We start from the raw sequence: 21,097 nt of genomic DNA on the forward strand, positions 1-21,097 counted from the left end.
CTAAGCCAGTCCTCCTTTCCGACACCTTTCGGTGCACATCACCAGCGCGGCGCTGAGCAGCGAACAGAAACCGATTATATAATACAGGCGTGAAGTCGGCAGAACGATGCGGTCGTTTCGTGGGAGGTAATCGAACCCATAATCGCTTTCCTCGAGCTCTATCAAGTAGCCGAAGTTGTTTAGAAACAGTTCGACCCGATTCGAATCGTTGGCCGGCACAAGAGCGGCGTCCGTGATTTGTGCGGCGAAATTCTCGGAACCGGGCCAGAAACCGCGGTGGATGATTTTACCGTTGCCCGTCGCGCGATCCATCAGGTCGTAGACTATGTGCCAAGCCTGAAAAAAAGCCTTCTTGTTGGAGCCGATGTGCCACACGAACGGGCCCATGTAGTGCAGCGTGCTCGGGTACACGTTGTCGTCGTACACCAACTTTATGTTGGTCGTGTTCTTGCCCAGTTTCGTTCGCAGGATTCCGGTAATGAACACGTCCTCCAAATGCATGTCGTACCTGTCGATCAAACAGTCAATCAAATTTTATTTGTTTAACTAGTTGTTTTCGTTTTTTTATTGTTTTTTTAAGAGCGACCCCCTAAACTAAAGTTTTAATCTATGAGAATTACATCTGATTTAACGTTCTGTCGATAACCAAACGCAAGCGTTAAAAAAATGGGTTTGAAGCAAAAATTTGCAATTATCTGATAGACCGCGCTGTTAATTCACACAAAAATTAATACGGCAATTTCGCAAATCAATTGGTGGACCTTTTGTTATCGCTAACCTCCAAACTGTGACAAGCTTTATTTTATTATTATGTTCAGAAAATAAAATGTACTGGCATCATGTTTTAAATAAATGAACAAAATACTCTTATGTTTTATATTACGATCGTGAAGCATCGATACGTTAGCTATAAGCCATCTAGTGTCACCTTGGAGTGATTTGAGCTTGCCGGTAGATGTCGCTCAACATGGGGAACATCATCACGATAAAACCTCCGTGACAAAACGGAGCCAGATGCCCGAATGAGTAGGTTTCCTTCGAGAGAGAGTACTTCCCCTCTCTGTAAAGAAAGCTTTAAAGTTAAAAAGATTCTGAAAGACTAAAACAGGTGTATTGCAGTCACGGCTGAAGTGTAAACGTTGAAATTAGTAGGACAAATACAAATACACATATTTGTCTTCAAAATAATGGAATCAGGCGGTTATGTTTAAGAAAACATTTTTGAAATTTAAATGTCTTGCTTACTTAAACCTCTACATTAAGATAAACTTTATAGTTGAAATTGTATTACATATTTATTGCCCCAATGATTTAAGACAGGGGGTTTCTAGCAGCTTATACACTGTCATTCGATTAAACACCAAAATTAAACACCTGAAATGGGCGAAAATGTAACATGTTTAAAAATAAACGTGTTTAAATTTCAGGTGTTTAGACGTTTTGCCGTTTATTCGGTCAGGTGTTTAGGGCTAGTATTCAGTGTTTCCAAATCAATTCCACAAAAATTTCATTAGGTAAACCAGTTTATTGTGCGAAAAAGGTGAAAAACAACACAAAAAGCTCAACACAGTTAAAGTTGAAAAAAAGGGTTAAACTTGAAAAGGAAAACTATACATTAAAAATTGAAGTGCTCATATTAGAAATAAAAAGAGGTAGGAAAACAGAAAACATACAATGGAAGTGTTTATGCAAACAGAAATATGTATGCGACATAAAATAAAAAAGAGAAAAAGTAAATAAAAACAACAAAAGATATATATATATATTTTTTTTAATAAGGTTGGGTCTTTAGTAGGTTGTTTGAAACCAAATTAAGTAATAGTTCAAATTTTTTTTGCAAACAAAATGTGATAAAAAAACAGAAAAAGTAAAAAAAAGCACAGAAAAAGGAGATATATTACAAAGTTAAAACCTTTATTATAAGATTTATAATTGCTATGCTTGGCAAATTTTCACGGTGGGGCCTTAATTAAGTGGTTTAAAAACATATAAACACAGAGCAACAGGGTGGATAACTTAAATCCAGTGCATATTAACAGGCTCGAATATTAATGAAATATAACTTAACAATTCGTTCAATAAGTGTTGTTCTTCCACAAATTTAATGTCCATCCACTAATATACAAATGCAGAAACGCTGCTGTGCCGTACAAAGGTTTGCCTGTTAAAGGCCTTAAAGAGTTCTTCTTTAAGACGAGTTGATCATGGCTGCCTAAAAAATAAAATGGAGATCAATATAATATACTGCAATAATTAAATTATACACTGTCACTGAACAACTTTTTATTCATTTGCTGTTATTCACCAAAACCACTACATGCCACGTCATAAAACTATGTTTTAGTTTGTCACCTATCACTACACAAGCATATTATTATGATGTGTTCTAGGTTTGGTGGCAATGTACTATTTAAGCATAGCATTAGAAAATGTATTAATTAATAGTTATGTTACACTGTAACTTAATGACAGCGCAATGATTACAAAATAAGTTCATTTTTATTTGTATTGATATTTCCATGACCCTCTAAAATTAAAAAAAAGGTTTAACCCTACTTTGAAAACCAATTAAACCATTAAATAATTTCAGATAAAAAGTAAAAATGTGGGCCAGAATATTGTATTGGCCATTATGTTCTATTAAAATAGTTGCTTAAACTAGTGATACACAATCTGACCTAAAAAATTTGCCCATTACTGGGACATGCAGACCAAACATTATACACAAGTTGTGTAACACAACACACATAAATTAAATATCCATTTAACTATGTATTTACCACAAATTTTAAAGTTCGATAAAAGAACTTAAGAAGAAAATTTGAGTTTGTTTACCTTGTGTATCAATTTCAGTAGATCTGTACTCTTTTGTTGTTTTCCGCTTGAACTTTGTCACAGACTTTCATTTTACCATCTTACACTGGATTTAAATTCCTGTAAATAAATAAAAACTATAATTATGAAAACTATATCATTTTATTAAAGGGTGAGTAGCATACCAAAAGTACTACAGATTAAATTTTACATTTAAAGCTTGAATGTAATATTTAAACAATGGAAATCATAAATTAAAACTAAAAGACATATTAAAGTACTTCAGAAATTGTACAGAGATTAAAAAAAATAATTTTCTGGCTGCTACTACCAAAATAAAAGCCAAAAGCGAATAAACTATATTAATGTAAAACATGTAAGTAAAATTTACTTACATTTTTAACCTAATCTCCTGTGAACCAAGTTTTTTTGAAGCCGAAAGAGCAAAAGTTTGCTGTCAATGATCAGCACCCTGAAACAAAGAAGTGTAATCTAAATACCTTTAATAATTATGAATTTAATAATACTTGATTGTTCAACAGAATAATTAAATTACTAGTTAGGAGTGGACAAGAAATAGCTTACAAACCTGTTTCATTTAATCTCTTCATGTCTACATGTGTAAGCACCAAACTATTATGAAATAGTCTTTTAAAACTTTCATTGCTTTTGGATTTATGAATGAAATACCTTTTCGTTTTCGCTTGGAAAACTTATTTTAACATACTTTTCACATCCTAGACCTGTCAGTCTTGCACAGCTAATGAAACATTATTACTACACTTCTATCAAAAAGCAAACCAAAATAAGTAATATTTATATACATCACCACTATACACTTTAGTATTTGTTTAACATCAATCTTAGCAACTCGAAAGCCAAAAATACGCAAAAGCTTTAACTGTAATGTATAACTTGAACGGTTCAAACTTTTTTCGGCATTTTGAAATCCCGCGTTCGTCACAGCGTCACAGACTAGTGGATATGCTTTGTTAATGTTCATCGGACCGAATCAATTTCAAATAATTTTAATCATGAGTTGATCTATTGAATGTACTTTATATGTACAATATGAAAGAAACTTGTTTTAAAACAAAACAAAATATACTATAAATAGTTAAAATATATCGTAAATCAAACATTTAATAAATAATACTTACTATTCGTCATACCTTCTTGAAAAATATATCAGCTTCATCGCGATACAGCTTTGCCCTAGAAAAAATCCTTTCCAAAGATTGTTTTCGTCACGCGTATTTTATTGCTCGCGCAATTTAAGTAGGTCATGGCGGGACAAGACCACACAGCTTCGCTTTTTTACTTTGGTGGTACAAAGTTATTCGCAAGCGACATCAATCAAATTAAATATTGGATTTAATGGCACGTCAAGAACACAAACCCGTATTTTTATGATTGTCGTTATATTTATAAAATGTAATGATGCCAAATAGGCCGAACAGATGTCAAGTTAGGAAACCAAAAATTAGGTCATTTTGTTTATTGTGTTCTGTTACGACAATACATGCTAACTTGTATGGTTAAATAAAAAATTGATAGACGAACTCGTACATAAAACAACTGATCAGTGCTTTAAAGTACCAATACCCCTCATCAACATCTTCCAACATAAATGGCTTGAGCTATTACTTACCAAGAATGTATCGAATTAAACATGTCTAACAATTGGCGTGTTGAAATTTGAAGTGTTTAATCGTAAACATGTTTAAATACGTCAATTGTGCTTAAAATCACCCAATAATCGTTGTTAAACACGTCAAAATATCAGGTGTTTAACATAAAATCGTTCAGGTGTTTGTAATTTAAACACCAAAACTAAAATTAAACACGAAGGTGTTTAAATTAGGTGTTTAAGTGTTTAGATTTTAAACGTGCATAGACCGTTTTGGTGTTTAAATTTAAACACCGTTCTGACAGTGTAGTTTTAGGAAATGCTCCACTGTAATAAGCGGTGGCGAAAAAATTAACTTCAACCCTAAACCCCGTGAACACAGTTTATTTTTTTTGTTGTTATCGTAATTTATTTGTTTATAATTCTTGTAAAATAGCGTTAGAGAAACGGAACTCTACCTTGCAGGTCCAATTTGTGCGCTGTACATGAATGGACAGTGCATCGTTCCGTCTTTGACGAACTTCCGCTGATTGGTTGTGAAGTAATCGTACGTCAGCGCCATATTGATGACGCAATCGTCGTCCGTAAACGCGTAGTAATCGCTGACATCACCAGTGACGTAGGTGACCCATTGGTAGGCTGCCAACACTTTGTCGGGCAAGGTGGCGTAGTCATCATTGATGTCACATTGGAGAATGTCGCCGTATTCTTTGTTTTCCGCTTCTATTGAAGCCTGTAGTGTTTTGTTTTCTACTCTTCCCACAAGGAACAATGTGACAAACCTTTAAACAACATGAAAATCGTTAAGTTAATCGGAAGCCAATGCCCGATACCAAGGTGTACTATTAGTATTCATCCAATACTATGGGGCAGACTTGGGCAACTAGATTTATTTTAGCTTTTTAAACTTAGATTAGAATTAAAATTAAAGCATTTACTGAAATTTCTAAAAAAATAATTTTCAACTAGAATTTGATTTAATGGTAATTTATTCTTATAAGAACGTGAATAATAAGTATTTGTGTGCAATTTTTTATGGTTTTTAGACAGTAAAAATTACATAAATGTCGTTCAAACCAAAGTGTTTAAATTTAAATTCTGTGTTTTAACTAAGAGACTAAAAATGCCGTTGGACAAAGTAGGATTTTTGGTGAAATCTGAATTAGATTAGAACTAGAATTTCACAAATTAGATTAGAAATCGAATTAGCCGCATTTGCTCTAATTCAATGAATTTAAAAACTAGAATTATTTGGAAGTCTGTGGTATCTGATATAGGGTGGTAAGGACCGATGCGATATAAAATTTATCTAGGAATCTCAGCCGTGATTTGCTATTCAATGGGGGAAATCCGAAAGATAAGTTTATCAAAAAATGTTTGGGTAGAAACTGGAAGTAAATAAACTTATTAACGATAAATTTCGGTCTAATAACCTAAAACAATACTTAATTTAATTTGGTATCGAATCAGATCGCAATAATTTTATGATAAATATCGGGAATTCGGTATCGGAATAAAATGACAAATACAGGGAATCCCTATTAATATGTATATAGCTTTGATCTTACCACCTCGTGTGATATATCAGCGAGTTGTTTACTAAAGAAGACTTGCCTGCGATGAGGTAATAGCACCTCAGCCAAAGTAAGCTACTTTAAACCAGTGTTTTGAAAGCACGTTGTACGAAGGGTACATTTTATAGTGTCTACTAAAATTACATCGAACGCTATATAGTTCTGGTAGTTTGGTCAAGAGTTGTGAAATTGGAGCTTTTGTACACCAGTGCTCGTTCGAAATCACTTCAATTTCGTACACCTGAAGCATATAAACTGGCACCTGATATACCGTCAAAAACGGCAGCCTGCATTTATTAAAATTTATGTCGTCAGATAAGCAAAAATCAAATCGAAGACACAAACCCATGACATTTGTCAGGGCGGTCTACAAATGCGTTAGTTTAGCAATCACGATGCCAGGATGATACAATGCATGTGGTTACCCCAAAGCGCCCAATCGTTCTTGGCCGATGCGGCTTCCTAACCAGCACGGTGTTAATTAGCACAGATGTTAAAATCTTCATTTAGCTCACACCTCTTACTTTCTGTTGTTAATTTTTGCTACAGCGCCCCACGACTGTCTAACGTTGTTTCTTCGCTCTCTCGAATGCACAGCCGTTTTCACGATGATCAGCATGAATATTTTCCCTTTACTGAAGTCGAAAGCATTCGGTCTGCACATGAGAGCACAACAATAATAATCTGTTAGACACAGACACGGTGATAAATCCGCAAAACATAAACTTGCATTATACATGCGCAAATTTAGTAAGCGCACTTTTCGTAGCCTTGAAAATCCATTTTACTGGTCACCCCAACCTTTCGTAAACATATTTTTATTTAAAGAAATCGACAACTTAAAAGCACCGCAAGTCCATGTGCTTCGACAGTAAATTAGTTACATTATATTAAATTACCTATTATATTCATATAAATTACAAGGCCACGGACAGCTGATCCTTCGTCTCGTAAAACTTTAGCATGAAGAGAAACTAGGCCTACTTGTGAGGATTCACTCGATAAACGCTCTAGTCCAGTGGTTCTTGGTTTTTATGTGGTTTTCTGTGCAGCCTTACTCCTGTGGAGTCAATATCTTCGCAACTTGTTTGTCCAAATGAGCTCGACAAAAACCAACACAGAGAGCTCGAGCAATTTTTTGTGTGCCCATTACGTCTGGTCTTCTATATAAAAGGTTACCCTAATCAAACCAAATAAAGGCTATTTTTTGTCGCGCGATTAAGAGTTAATTTTTTGTATTTTTCTGTTATCTTAGTGATACGTAATCGCAAAATACGGAATTGCTTTTAGTATGATATTTATTTTATGTGTACGGGGACGCATTACCAAAGGGGGGACGGTAGAAAAAAGAACCACTTCTGACCCTAATTTCTAAAGTACTTATTCGCGTTCATTTGAGGACTTGCATAATATAAAAATGGGCGACTTCCGAAGTTCATGCTTCAAGCTAACGATAGGTTAATATGTGCGTATTACCTTCAGGTTAATTAATTCGGAACTTAAAATCTTGTTTAATTGTTGTCGCCCCTTTATGAGGATGCAGCTGACAGCGATATCGCCCGATAGTGTCGCGCCTTCCTATTTAAAGACGGCGGTAAAACGACACTCCACATATGGTTAAGTCAGTGTTTCTCAACCCTTTTTAGCGGCCACCCTAATACTAAGCGTAGGTACAACAGTAGTCCAATTATCTTCACTGAACTTTTTATAATCGAACAAGAAAAGAAAATAACATTTTTAAGTTCAAATTTAGTTAACATAATCCATGTCTTTGTATTGCTTTCGCAGTTTTCCTAAATTTAGAAAAATTAAACTATGTCCTGCTCAGAACCAATTTCAATAATTCTAATCAGGTGAACTACTGCAGTCGGCGACCAAACAAATACAACGGCGACCCAATTTGGGGTCGCGACCCATAGATTAAAAACACTGGAGGTGTTTTTGAACTATCCCACAGGCTAAACGCGCTAAATGTATATTAACCTGCCCAACTTACGAAGTCACCAACACCAAATTTGGTGGAACTAACACAAATTTGGAAACCCGGTGTTTTAAAAAAGACTGATTTTAATCCGTTCCGGTGACCGATGTTTATGTTGAAGTTATTTTTCAACATGACTTACCTATCTCAGGTTAATTCAACAAAGTCAAGTTAAGGTATTCGAAAACTTCGACACCGTACGCGTCTGGTAATAGTATAAATTGCTTACTGCAACAGCCATTTGCTGGTAATATTCCTGGGCTTGTGTTCCTTTTTAAAGTTGTCCGGCACATTATTGAATTCCGTTCTTTTGTCTGGACCGTCCAGCAACTTACGCTCCAATTTCCTAAAAACAATAGTCCAGATATAAGGGCATCTTTTCTGCTGAAAAGAGTTGTCCATATCGTGGTGCAATATGACCATATTGTATCGTACATAACGCCTGAAAAAACTATTTTGTCGACTTTGCGAGTTAGGTCGAACGCAGGAAAACAGCAGGTTTTTAGTAATTATTTGTTTTGACGGCGCCACGTAATGACGAACCAATTTTAACATGAAAGTTTAAAGCATTTGACACGCGAAACGCGTGTATTACATTCCTGGAGTTAGTATATTCATGGTTTCATTTGGCACTAAAAGCGGTTTGAGTTTGATTGTTCTGGTGCGACAAAAAAGTTTACCTGTTTCATATTATTCTAGTTCAGTTACAATGGCCCAAAGTGTCTCGATATTAATTGCAAAGCTTATACACACAGTACAGTGTTGCCAGTTGCCCCATGTCTGATTTAGCTACTTTCTACTCTACTGTGAGTTTTTCATATTGTGAGGCTCACCGGACAACAAAATGTGGCTAAATAACAATTGCCCAATACGTTGGGTTTTCTTTGTTGTTTGAGCATTTTCAAAATTTAGATCAATAGTAAAACAATCTTGTAGCCATTTAGAGTAAAATACTTGGTCTATTTAAACCAAAAAGCTCAAATATATTTTGGCTTCGCGCGGGACTATGGTGTAGAATCATTTTTTATCTTTCTCTAGTAAAGGATGGCAAAATATTGTATTTTTAATAGGGCCTATATATACATTTGTTTTTTTTAGTTTTTTTTTTAACTCGAAAAACAAAACGCTATGGCATAATATCTAAACCTGTTAAATTAAGTTTAATATGTTTGCCGCCTTCTTCTTGCATTTATTTAGACTTTACTTCAGTTATATATTTTTTGACTCAAATTAGCAGGTTTCTTAGGTCTTCCTGTTTTGTCAATTTATGACGTCCTCTCTGAACAATTGCATGCCGACCCTGGTCCACGCGAACCAGAAATATTTTTAGTGGTTCGGGTTAAAAAGAAGTTTAGGAAGTTTAATAACCCCTGCCTTAAATCGACAAAATTTCTCACCTGAGTCCTTTATTTCTTTGCGTTTCGACAATCAGACGTGCTGGCTGAATGTGTGAATATATCTTGTTGCTAGTAAATAAACAAAACAAAAAACGTTTGAACAACAAAAGCCGTTTATTAGGATTCAATAACTATATGTATTTCAAAATCACATAGCCTACTTTAGGGTCGGGGTAGATTTGAGCCCATTTGTTTTAAGTGGATTAGGGCCTATTAGTTTGGAACTTTTTAGTTTGTACGAAACTTCGCATTCAAGCATTCAAAAGACTCGTGGAAACTTTACAGTCGTCGAAATCGCACCACGACTTTGGCAGCAATTTGTCAGATTTAAAACGGAAATTTTCGTGTTCGACGTTGTCAGTTCTCATCGTTATGTAGTTAAGCCGGAAATACTATTAGGATGCTACATTGGTATTGCTCGCAACATTACACAAGATAAGCGTAGCACATTTTTGCCGGTCATAGACCCATCTAAACTTTTTAATCCTAGATTTCTGGCAGAATATTTGGCAACAATTTAAAGCTGCCTTACAGCACTTACATTTTAAAGCTCATTTTAATGCCATTGGGTCAAGAAATACTTTATTACATAATTGTTCAGCATTTAGATGTTCTGAAACTGCCTATATAATCGATCGCGTTGAAACTATGATAGAATTTAGTATGACCCCTTTTTGAAACAATATTTAGCATTCTATTTTCTAACCATGAGAATTTCGCTTTCGACAACATTTTATCGACAAATATGTTTGTTTTGTAAAAGTTGTCTAGAAAGAAAAGACCCTAATTAATCTGTCAAAATAAGTTATCCAATCGTACAATGCTGGACACAAAGAGTTATTGAAAATGTTATGTACTTGTAAACAGGAATTCCGCGCTTATGGTCTGTCAGAGTTGGCTGTCTTTTCTGTCGAGGAAGCTGTTTTTGCCACAGAGAATTCACGTTGCGTTCCATCGCGATGAACAAAGCAGTGCATGCGATCCCGATCAAAAATACGCTGAACAAAAAACGATTCTTGTACATAATTGACCCTAAACCGACTCTGTAAAACATAGTCAACTCACATAAAACAACATTCATTTGTCCTCGATTTATTTCTAAACCTGATGTTCTACGAATGTCGCATCTGTCTTAAAATTCTTCGAAAGATAATTAGGCGGCCTCTTATGTTTCAAGCTTATGTTGCCTTTTCGACTGGTAGATATGATAGACTGCATAAACGTCGTTTTTTATGGACCGTTCTTGTTACATCTAAGCTGCTTTCAATACGTTCACAAAAGCGTGTTTTTACTCATACAAGTTTCTTCCACCAAAACGACAACCAGACGTTTTCGTGAAGGATTAAAACAATGCTGGTCCAACCAGGGATGACGTCAAAGTTACAAGCTGCGACTGTTTTCCAATATACAACTCATTTTTTATAAGAAGAGTTCAATTACGGTATACTATAGACCAGTGATCGGCAACCGCCGGTCTGCAAGGAGTTCGTTACCGGTCCGTAGCAGGGTTGCCCGATTGAAATTTTGATTTAAACCCAACTCATCGGTTGTATTCATAATGTTTCTTTCTTTGCGAGAAATTACTCAAATATTCTGGATGCCCGATTTGCTAAAACTATCGAAAGTTAAATATTCGGCACATTTATTTTTCAACAAATTGTTTGCTTGGCATGAAGTTATATTTAGATCGATTTTTTTTAACTTGATGCTCGATGTCGCCTGTCTTTTTATTTTTCATCGAATTGCCTGCATTATCTTTGCTTTGTAAAGAAGTTTCAAATTGAATATTTTGCTACTAATACTTTTTTCATATAGCACTCTTTATAGTAATCTATCATCATGTCTGTTTACTCGTTTTCGAATCACATTTCCTGAGAACAAAACTTGTGCACTTTCGTCTATTTATGCTATAACCCGACCTAATTTTATTTTCACGTTTAAGCACAAATACATTTTTGGTTTAGCTCTATATTATGATCAAACTTTATAGTTTCATGTAATTGAATCATTTAACATCCATTATAAGCGTTATTTGCTCATTGCATTTACTGAAATGAAAATGTTAGGACTGAAATGTTAAGTTCTCTCTTAAACTAAAAAGAGCCCTTCAAACAAACTCTCTTAGTGCACCATTAACAATGCGGAAATAAATGAATGACATCGTTGCAATATAAGCCAGGTGTAAACGCAATTAATCGGCACCAATGCATAAACAGAGCATATGTCCATTTCCTCCAAACTGCACAAAGCCAGGAAATCATTAATTACGGGCAGTGGCATAAATAGATTAGGCGCAAATTAATAATTAAAGTTAGAATTCGCAGTGGACAAAATGACAACAAAAATACGCTACATCGCAAACAAAGTGCCACGAACATAATGGATCAAGGTTTAGTTAGACGAAGCAGTGTTGAAAATCAATAAAAATATATCAAAATGTTAAAAATGTTAACTATTGTGTTTGGGTTTGATATTCCTATACTAGGATGTCAAATGGTTAGAACGCTTTTTACTAAAAGACAAGAACACATTAATTTTTTGGAACTTAAAAAGTACACACTTGCATGATACACTTCAGGATATAACTTAACACAGCGGACGACTTAGAAAAAACGAATGTTACGTGAATTAGGCCGTTGGCGACTCGACTATTAGCCTATATTGCAGCATCTACAGTACAAATTAAAGCAGGGTCTGTAGAGCCGTAGTCGGACTCGAGACTATTTCGGACTGCGGAGTAGAGAAAGACTCTTATAGTGCGCTAGCGCGGTAAGTTTGGAAACGATAAGATCGCAACTGCAAATTGGAATGGTTGAATAACATATGGTGAAAGATCATTCAACACCAAATTGTGGTGCTTTTGAGTTAAAGACATTGATGTAAGTCCACCTTATTGATGTACGTCCACCTTATTGATGTACGTCCACCTTATTGATGTACGTCCACCTTATTGATGTACGTCCACCTTATTGATGTACGTCCACCTTATTGATGTACGTCCACCTTATTGATGTACGTCCACCTTATTGATGTACGTCCACCTTATTGATGTACGTCCACCTTATTGATGTACGTCCACCTTATTGATGTACGTCCAGCTTATGTTTAGGTAGATGTGTTGCATATAGGACTATAGAGTCGGTTTCGGATTCGGGACTCATCTGAATCGGTAAATTTGGTTACTTCGATTCTATTTTTCGGCCGAAGTGGGATTCAAGTGTGTTTAACCCCGAAAGCCCGGCTTTAAATCACAAAGATATTCAGCAATCCACTCATAGGTGTCACATAACTGTTCCACCCATAATACACGGTGGGGAAATATTACACCATTTGCTATTACACTTTTACAATTTACAGTTGGTTGCCTTACCAGTTTCGAAATTGGTAATGCGTACGTCGGACTCGACACCAGTTTTTTGTAGTCTTACTCGAGTCCCGAGTCCCGCGATTAAAGCAAAACAAACCGAATCCATCGGGTCCCGATTCCGACTCAGCAACCCTGCTTTAAAGCATAGCGTTAAGGAATCGGGTTAAATGTTTTGCCCGGAGTCCGACTGTTATTTTAAACCGACTCCACAGTCTTGCTGCAAAGTATCAGTTTCTAAGCCAGTCCTCCTTTCCGACACCTTTCGGTGCACATCACCAGCGCAGCGCTGAGCAGCGAACAGAAACCGATTATATAATACAGGCGTGAAGTCGGCAGAACGATGCGGTCTTTTCGTGGGACGTAATCGAACCCATAACCGCTTTCCTCGAGCTCTATCAAGTAGCCGAAGTTGTTTAGAAACAGTTCGACCCGATTCGAATCGTTGGCCGGCACAAGAGCGGCGTCCGTGATTTGTGCGGCGAAATTCTCGGAACCGGGCCAGAAACCGCGGTGGATGATTTTGTCGTTGGTGGTCGTGCGATCCATCAGGTCGTAGACTATGTGCCAAGCCTGAAAAAAGGCCTCCTTGTTGGAGCCGATGTGCCACACGAACGGGCCCATGTAGTGCAGCGTGCTCGGGTACACGTTGTCGTCGTACACCAACTTTATGTTGGTCGTGTTCTTGCCCAGTTTCGTTCGCAGGATTCCGGTAATGAACACGTCCTCCAAATGCATGTCGTACCTGTCGATCAAACAGTCAATCAAATTTTATTTGTTTAACTAGTTGTTTTCGTTTTTTTATTGTTTTTTTAAGAGCGACCCCCTAAACTAAAGTTTTAATCTATGAGAATTACATCTGATTTACCGTTCTGTCGACAACCAAACGCAAGCGTTAAAAAAATGGGTTTGAAGCAAAAATTTGCAATTATCTGATATACAGCGCTGTTAATTCACACAAAAATTAATACGGCAATTTCGCAAATCAATTGGTGGGTCTTTAGTTATCGCTAACCTCCAAACTGTAACAAGCTTTATTTTATTATTATGTTCAGAAAATAAAATGTACTGACATCATGTTTTAAATAAATGAACAAAATACTCCTATGTTTTATATTACGATCGTGAAGCATCGATACGTTAGCTATAAGCGACTGATCAAACCATTTAGAAAATGCAATTTTTTAAGCTAGGTTGTAAACCGACCGTGTCCCTCTAGTGTTACCTTGGAGTGATTTGAGCTTGCCGATAGATGTCGCTCAACATGGGGAACATCATCACGATAAAACCTCCGTGACAAAACGGAGCCAGATGCCCGAATGAGTAGGTTTCCTTCGAGAGAGAGTACTTCCCCTCTCTGTAAAGAAAGCTTTAAAGTTAAAAAGATTCTGAAAGACTAAAACAGGTGTATTGCAGTCACGGCTGAAGTGTAAACGTTGAAATTAGTAGGACAAATACAAATACACATATTTGTCTTCAAAATAATGGAATCAGGCGGTTATGTTTAAGAAAACCTTTTTGAAATTTAAATGTCTTGCTTACTTAAACCTCTACATTAAGATAAACTTTATAGTTGAAATTGTATTACATATTTATTGCCCCAATGATTTAAGACAGGGGTTTCTAGCAGCTTATAGTTTTAGGAAATGCTCCACTGTAATAAGCGGTGGCGAAAAAATTGACTTCAACCCTAAACCCCGTGAACACAGTTTATTTTTTTTGTTGTTATCGTAATTTATTTGTTTATAATTCTTGTAAAATAGCGTTAGAGAAACGGAACTCTACCTTGCAGGTCCAATTTGTGCGCTGTACATGAATGGACAGTGCATCGTTCCGTCTTTGACGAACTTCCGCTGATTGGTTGTGAAGTAATCGTACGTCAGCGCCATATTGATGACGCAATCGTCGTCCGTAAACGCGTAGTAATCGCTGACATCACCAGTGACGTAGGTGACCCATTGGTAGGCTGCCAACACTTTGTCGGGCAAGGTGGCGTAGTCATCATTGATGTCACATTGGAGAATGTCGCCGTATTCTTTGTTTTCCGCTTCTATTGAAGCCTGTAGTGTTTTGTTTTCTACTCTTCCCACAAGGAACAATGTGACAAACCTTTAAACAACATGAAAATCGTTAAGTTAATCGGAAGCCAATGCCCGATACCAAGGTGTACTATTAGTATTCATCCAATACTATGTGGCAGACTTGGGCAACTAGATTTATTTTAGCTTTTTAAAATTAGATTAGAATTAAAATTAGAGCATTTACTGAAATTCCTAAAAAAATAATTTTCGACTAGAATTTGAACTAGAATCACATTTAATTATTTACAATTAATTTGATTTAATCGTAATTTATTCTTATAAGAACGCAAATAATAAATATTTATGTGCTATTTTTTTTGTTTTTAGACAGTAAAAATTACATACATGTCGTTCAAACCAAAGAGTTTAAAATTGAAATTCTGTGTTTTAACTAAGAGACTAAAAATGCCGTTGGACAAAGTAGGATTTTGGTGAAATCTGAATTAGATTAGAACTAGAATTAGAGCAAACTAGAATATTACAAATTAGATTAGAAAACTAGAATTATTTAGTCTGTGGTATCCGATATAGGGTGGTAAAGGACCGATGCGATATAAAATTTATCTAGGAATCTCAGACGTGATTTGCTATTCAATGGGGGAAATCCGAAAGATAAGTTTATCAACAAATGTTTGGGTAGAAACTGGAAGTAAATAAACTTATTAACGATAAATTTCGGTCTAATAACCTAAAACAATACTTAATTTAATTTGGTATCGAATCAGATCGCAATAATTTTTATGATAAATATCGGGAATTCGGTATCGGAATAAAATGACAAATACAGGGAATCCCTATTAATATGTATATAGCTTTGATCTTACCACCTCGTGTAATATATCAGCGAGGTGTTTACTAAAGAAAACTTGCCTGCGATGAGGTAATAGCACCTCAGCCAAAGTAAGCTACTTTAAACCAGTGTTTTGAAAGCAGGTTATACGAAGGGTACATTTTATAGTGTCTACTAAAATTACATCGAACACTATAGTTCTGGTAGTTTGGTCAAGAGTTGTGAAATTGGAGCTTTTGTACACCAGTGCTCGTTAGAAATCACTTCAATTTCGTACACCTGAAGCATATAAACTGGCACCTGATATACCGTCAAAAATGGCAACCTGCATTTATTAAAATTTATGTCGTCAGATAAGCAAAAATCGAATCAAGGGCACAAACCCATGACATACCAAAGTTAATTTGAAGTATACTCTACAACAGAGGTTCCCAACGTGGGCGGTACCGCCCCCTTGTGGGCGTTGGCGAGTTACAAGGGGGCGTTTTGAGTCTTTTCATAATTTGGGGGGCGCTGAATGCACATAAGGGGGCGTTACATAACAGTACTTATATCAAAATTTTTATAAAAAGTTCACATAAAAATAGTAACAAACAGCACTGTTGGACATAGGTAACTTTTAACCTTGAATGGCAACTTCCGTACTGCGAACAGTAGTAGTTTCCCGACCATTGTTACGTAATAATTGGCTTTCTTATGTAAAGCTATTGGTTGCTGTTGCGTTTTACCGTTTTATATGCGGCAAAATGTTTCTATATTTAAAACAGGGGTCGCCAACCTACGGCCCTCGACCCGCCGCCTCTTTGACAACGAGACACGAGTCCATTTTAAATACTTTTTGACTATTTTAACCTAGTACGGGTGAAAAATTTACGCGCTTCGCGCGAATTATGTTTCTGCTTCCAGTTTGTTTACGTTTTGATGCTGTCTTTGCACTAGATCTGCGCTTCTTTACCATAGGGACGTGGAAGGCTGCCAAGTGTGTCGCGGACAAACGGAAAACGTTTTCAAAAATAGACATATATTTTTTAATATTTTTTATTTTTTGGCCAATGTAATAAAAACTATAGCAGGAAATTTAAAAGAAATGCCGTTATACCCCCCAAAAAATAATGTATGTATAAATTCCAATAGTGAATGTATGTTAGACAGCCTTAACTATGACTGACAGCTTATCGATACGAAAGTGAAGACCATATGATGTCAGACTACGATTATTATAATACTTTACTGTAACGCAAGATTAGGGGGCGATATGAAATAATATTGAGCCCAAGGGGGCACTAGTGCAAAAAAGGTTGCGAAACACTGCTCTACAACAATGACTGCTGAGGGTATTCAGGGCAGTGTTCCCCAATCTTGTAGCACATTTAAGAATCTCTATATAGGCACACTATACTGTGCCGCGGCACACAGTTTGGGAATCACTGATTAGGAGCATAGATTAATTTGGATACAGGCTCTGGACATTTGCATACTTCAGATGTGTTCATACTATGGGGCGAAACCAGGCGTTTGATTCAGGGATGAGCGTTTACAATTTCCTAAAATTTGCATGATTTTAGTGGAATTACACCTAATTACGTCGTGTTTACAAAACACACAAAAACAAAATTCAGGTTGCGGTATCCGCGTTTGGCAGGGCGGTCTACAAATGCGTTAGTTTAGCAATCACGATGCCAGGATGTACAATGCATGTGGTTACCCCAAAGCGCCCAATCGTTCTTGGCCGATGCAGCTTTCTAACCAGCACGGTGTTAATTAGCACAGATGTTAAAATCTTCATTTAGCTCACACCTCTTACCTTCTGTTGTTAATTTTTGCTACAGCGCCCCACGACTGTCTAACGTTGTTTCTTCGCTCTCTCGAATGCACAGCCGTTTTCACGATGATCAGCATGAATATTTTCCCTTTACTGAAGTCGAAAGCATTCGGTCTGCACATGAGAGAACAACAATAATAATCTGTTAGACACAGACACGGTGATAAATCCGCAAAACATAAACTTGCATTATACATGCGCAAATTTAGTAAGCGCACTTTTCGTAGCTTTGAAAATCCATTTTACTGGTCACCCCAACCTTTAGTAAATAATTTTTATTTAAAGAAATCGACAACTTAAAAGCACCGCAAGTCCATGTGCTTCGACAGTAAATTAGGTACATTATATTAAATTACCTATTATATTCATATAAATTACAAGGCCACGGACAGCTGATCCTTCGTCTCGTAAAACTTTAGCATGAAGAGAAACTAGGCCTACTTGTGAGGATTCAGTCGATAAACGCTCTAGTCCAGTAGTTCTTGATTTTTATGTAGTTTGTTTCTGTGCAGCCTTACTCCTGTGGAGTCAATATCTTCGCAACTTGTTTGTCCAAATGAGCTCGACAAAAACCAACACAGCGAGCTCGAGCAATTTTTTGTGTGCCCATTACGTCTGGTCTCCTATATAAAAGGTTACCCTAATCAAACCAAATAAAGGCAATTTTTTGTCGCGCGATTAAGAGTTAATATTTTGTATTTTTCTGTTATCTTAGTGATATGTAATCGCAAAATACGGAATTGCTTTTAGTATGATATTTATTTTATATGTACGGGGACGCAAGGAACATGACAATTACCAAAGGGGGCACGGTAGAAAAAAGAACCACTTCTGACCCTAATTTCTAAAGAACTAATTTGCGTTCATTTGAGGACTTGCATAATATAAAAATGGGCGACTTCCGAGGTACATGCTTCAAGCTAACGATAGGTTAATATGTGCATATTACCTTCAGGTTAATTAATTCGGAACTTAAAATCTTGTTTAATTGTTGTCGCCCCTTAATGAGGATGCAGCTGACAGCGATATTGCCCGATAGTGTCGCGCCTTCCTATTTAAAGACGGCGGTAAAACGACACTCTATGGTTAAGTCAGTGTTCCTCAACCCTTTTTAGCGGCCACCCTAATACTAAGCGTAAGTACAACAGTAGTCCAATTATCTTCACTGAACTTTTTATAAGCGAACAAGAAAAGAAAATAACATTTTTAAGTTTAAATTTAGTTAACATAATCCATGTCTTTCTATTGCTTTCGTAGTTTTCCTAAATTTAGAAAAATTAAACGAAGTCCTGCTCAGAACCAATTTCAATAATTCTAATCAGGTGAACTACTGCAGTCGGCGACCAAACAAATACAACGGCGACCCAATTTGGGGTCGCGACCCATAGATTAAAAACACTGGAGGTGCGAATTGAACTATTCCACAGGCTAAACGCGCTAAATGTATATTAACCTGCCCAACTTACGAAGTCACCAACACCAAATTTGGTGGAACTAACACAAATTTGGAAACCCGGTGTTTTAAAAAAGACTGATTTTAATCCGTTCCGGTGACCGATGTTTATGTTGAAGTTATTATTCAACATGACTTACCTATCTCAGGTTAATTCACCAAAGTCAAGTTAAGGTATTCGAAAACTTCGACACGCGTCTGGTAATAGTATAAATTGCTTACTGCAACAGCCATTTGCTGGTAATATTCCTGGGCTTGTGTTCCTTTTTGAAGTTGTCCGGCACATTATTGAATTCAGTTCTTTTGTCTGGACCGTCCAGCAAGTAACGCTCCAATTTCCTAAAAACAATAGTCCAGATATAAGGGCATCTTTTCTGCTGAAAGGAGTTGTCCATATCGTGGTGCAATATGACCATATTGTATCGTACATAACGCCTGAAAAAAACTATTTTGTCCACTTTGCGAGTTAGGTCGAACGCAGGAAAACAGCAGGTTTTTAGTAATTATTTGTTTTGACGGCGCCACGTAATGACCAAACCAATTTTAACATGAAAGTTTAAAGCGTTTGACACACAAAACGCGTGTATTACATTTCTGGGGTTAATATATTCATGGTTTCATTTGGCACTAAAAGCGATTTGAGTTTGATAGTTCTGGTGCGACAAAAAAGTTTACCTGTTTCATATTATTCTAGTTCAGTTACAATGGCCTAAAGTGTCTCGATATTAATTGCAAGGCTTATACACACAGTACAGTGTTGCCAGGTGCCCCATTTCTGATTAAGCTACTTTGTACTCTACTGTAAGTTTTTCATACTATGAGGCTCACAGGACAACTAAAGGTGGCTAAATAACAATTGCCTTAATATTAAAACAATTTGTATCCTTTTAAACTAAATACTTGGTCTATATAAACCAGTGGTTCTCAACTGGGGTCCGCGGTCATTTTGGAGTCCGCGAGACAATTTTCGTGGACCGCGAAGGATCTAACCAAAAATCAACACGACGCTCCTGATGAAGAAAACTTTTTGTGCAATAAAATTTTCAGGCAACTTACTTTTCAAAACAAAGCTGAATATAGTTATTTATTAAAGTAATTGTACGCTTAGAGTTGAATTGTCCATTGTGACGTCATAGTGTTGCGTTGTGCTAATGAGAATTGCGTTTTCACAGCTTGCTGCGATGACACTGTGGGCTGTACGGTCAGTCACGTTTTTAAAATTGTTTGTGATTGCTTTACTCAAATAAAGTTATTCGTTAGTTAGAGGTTAACATAGCCCAGCTGAAAGCAAAGAAGCAGGTAACCCGTCCCATTTATACCATTAAAAACAAATGTTATTTTGTGTATATTTTTGAGGGACCGTGAGCGATTTAAAGAGTTGCTGAGGGGCCGTTGCGTAATTTTTTTTAAAAAGTTTGAGAACCACTGATATAAACCAAAAAGCGCAAATATTTTTTGACTTTATACGGGACTATGGTGTAGAATATTTTTTTATCTTTCTCTAGTATAGGAAGGCAAAATATTGTATTTTTAATAGGGCCTATATATACATTTGTTTTTTTTTTGGTTGTTTTTTTTTAACACGAAAAAAAAACCGCTATGGCTTAATATCTAAACCTGCTAAATTAAGTCTAATATATCTTTGCCGCCTTCTTCTTGCATTTATTTAGACTTTACTTCAGTTATATATTTTTTGACTCAAATTAGCAGGTTTCTTAGGTCTTCTTGTTTTATCAATTTATGACGACCTCTCTGAACAATTTCATGTCGACCATGGTCCACGCGAACCAGAAATATTTTTAGTGGTTCGGGTTAAAAAGAAGTTTAGGAAGTTTAATAACCCCTGCCTTAAATCGACAAAATCTCTCACCTGAGTCCTTTATTTCTTTGCGTTTCGACAATCAGACGTGCTGGCTGAAAGCGTGAATATATCTTGTTGCTAATAAATAAACAAAACAAAAAATGTTTGAACAACAAACGCCGTTTATTAGGATTCAATAACTATGTATTTCAAAATCACATAGCCTACTTTGGGGTCGGGGTGGATTTGAGCCCATTTGTTTTAAGTGGATTAGGGCCTATTAGTTTGGAACTTTTTAGTTTGTACGAAACTTCGCATTCAAGCATTCAAAAGACTCGTGGAAACTTTACAGTCGTCGAAATCGCACCACGACTTTGGCAGCAATTTGTC

At 36.4% G+C, this 21,097-nt stretch overlaps 1 protein-coding gene and 1 long non-coding RNA gene across 2 annotated transcripts; both read right to left on the bottom strand.

Moving 5' to 3' along the window:
• On the bottom strand, positions 1-19,322 carry LOC146145556 (uncharacterized). Its single transcript, XM_083390612.1, has 11 exons — positions 19,129-19,322; positions 17,436-17,567; positions 14,546-14,869; positions 13,986-14,117; positions 13,083-13,505; positions 9,397-9,465; positions 8,229-8,345; positions 6,543-6,674; positions 4,903-5,226; positions 929-1,060; positions 1-508 (listed from the first exon to the last, which is right to left on the bottom strand). Exons 1-11 carry the CDS (start codon positions 19,320-19,322, stop codon positions 1-3), a joined length of 2,487 nt encoding a protein of 828 aa, XP_083246738.1.
• On the bottom strand, positions 1,905-3,502 carry LOC146145557 (uncharacterized). Its single transcript, XR_014498743.1, has 4 exons — positions 3,404-3,502; positions 3,210-3,286; positions 2,836-2,934; positions 1,905-2,212 (listed from the first exon to the last, which is right to left on the bottom strand). It is a non-coding gene; the product is annotated as an uncharacterized LOC146145557 (long non-coding RNA).
• Positions 19,323-21,097: the final 1,775 nt, after the last annotated feature.

This window comes from Ascidiella aspersa, chromosome 5 (genome assembly GCF_963924565.1).
Source record: "Ascidiella aspersa chromosome 5, kaAscAspe10.2, whole genome shotgun sequence".
NCBI classification, from domain to species: Eukaryota; Metazoa; Chordata; class Ascidiacea; order Phlebobranchia; family Ascidiidae; genus Ascidiella; species Ascidiella aspersa.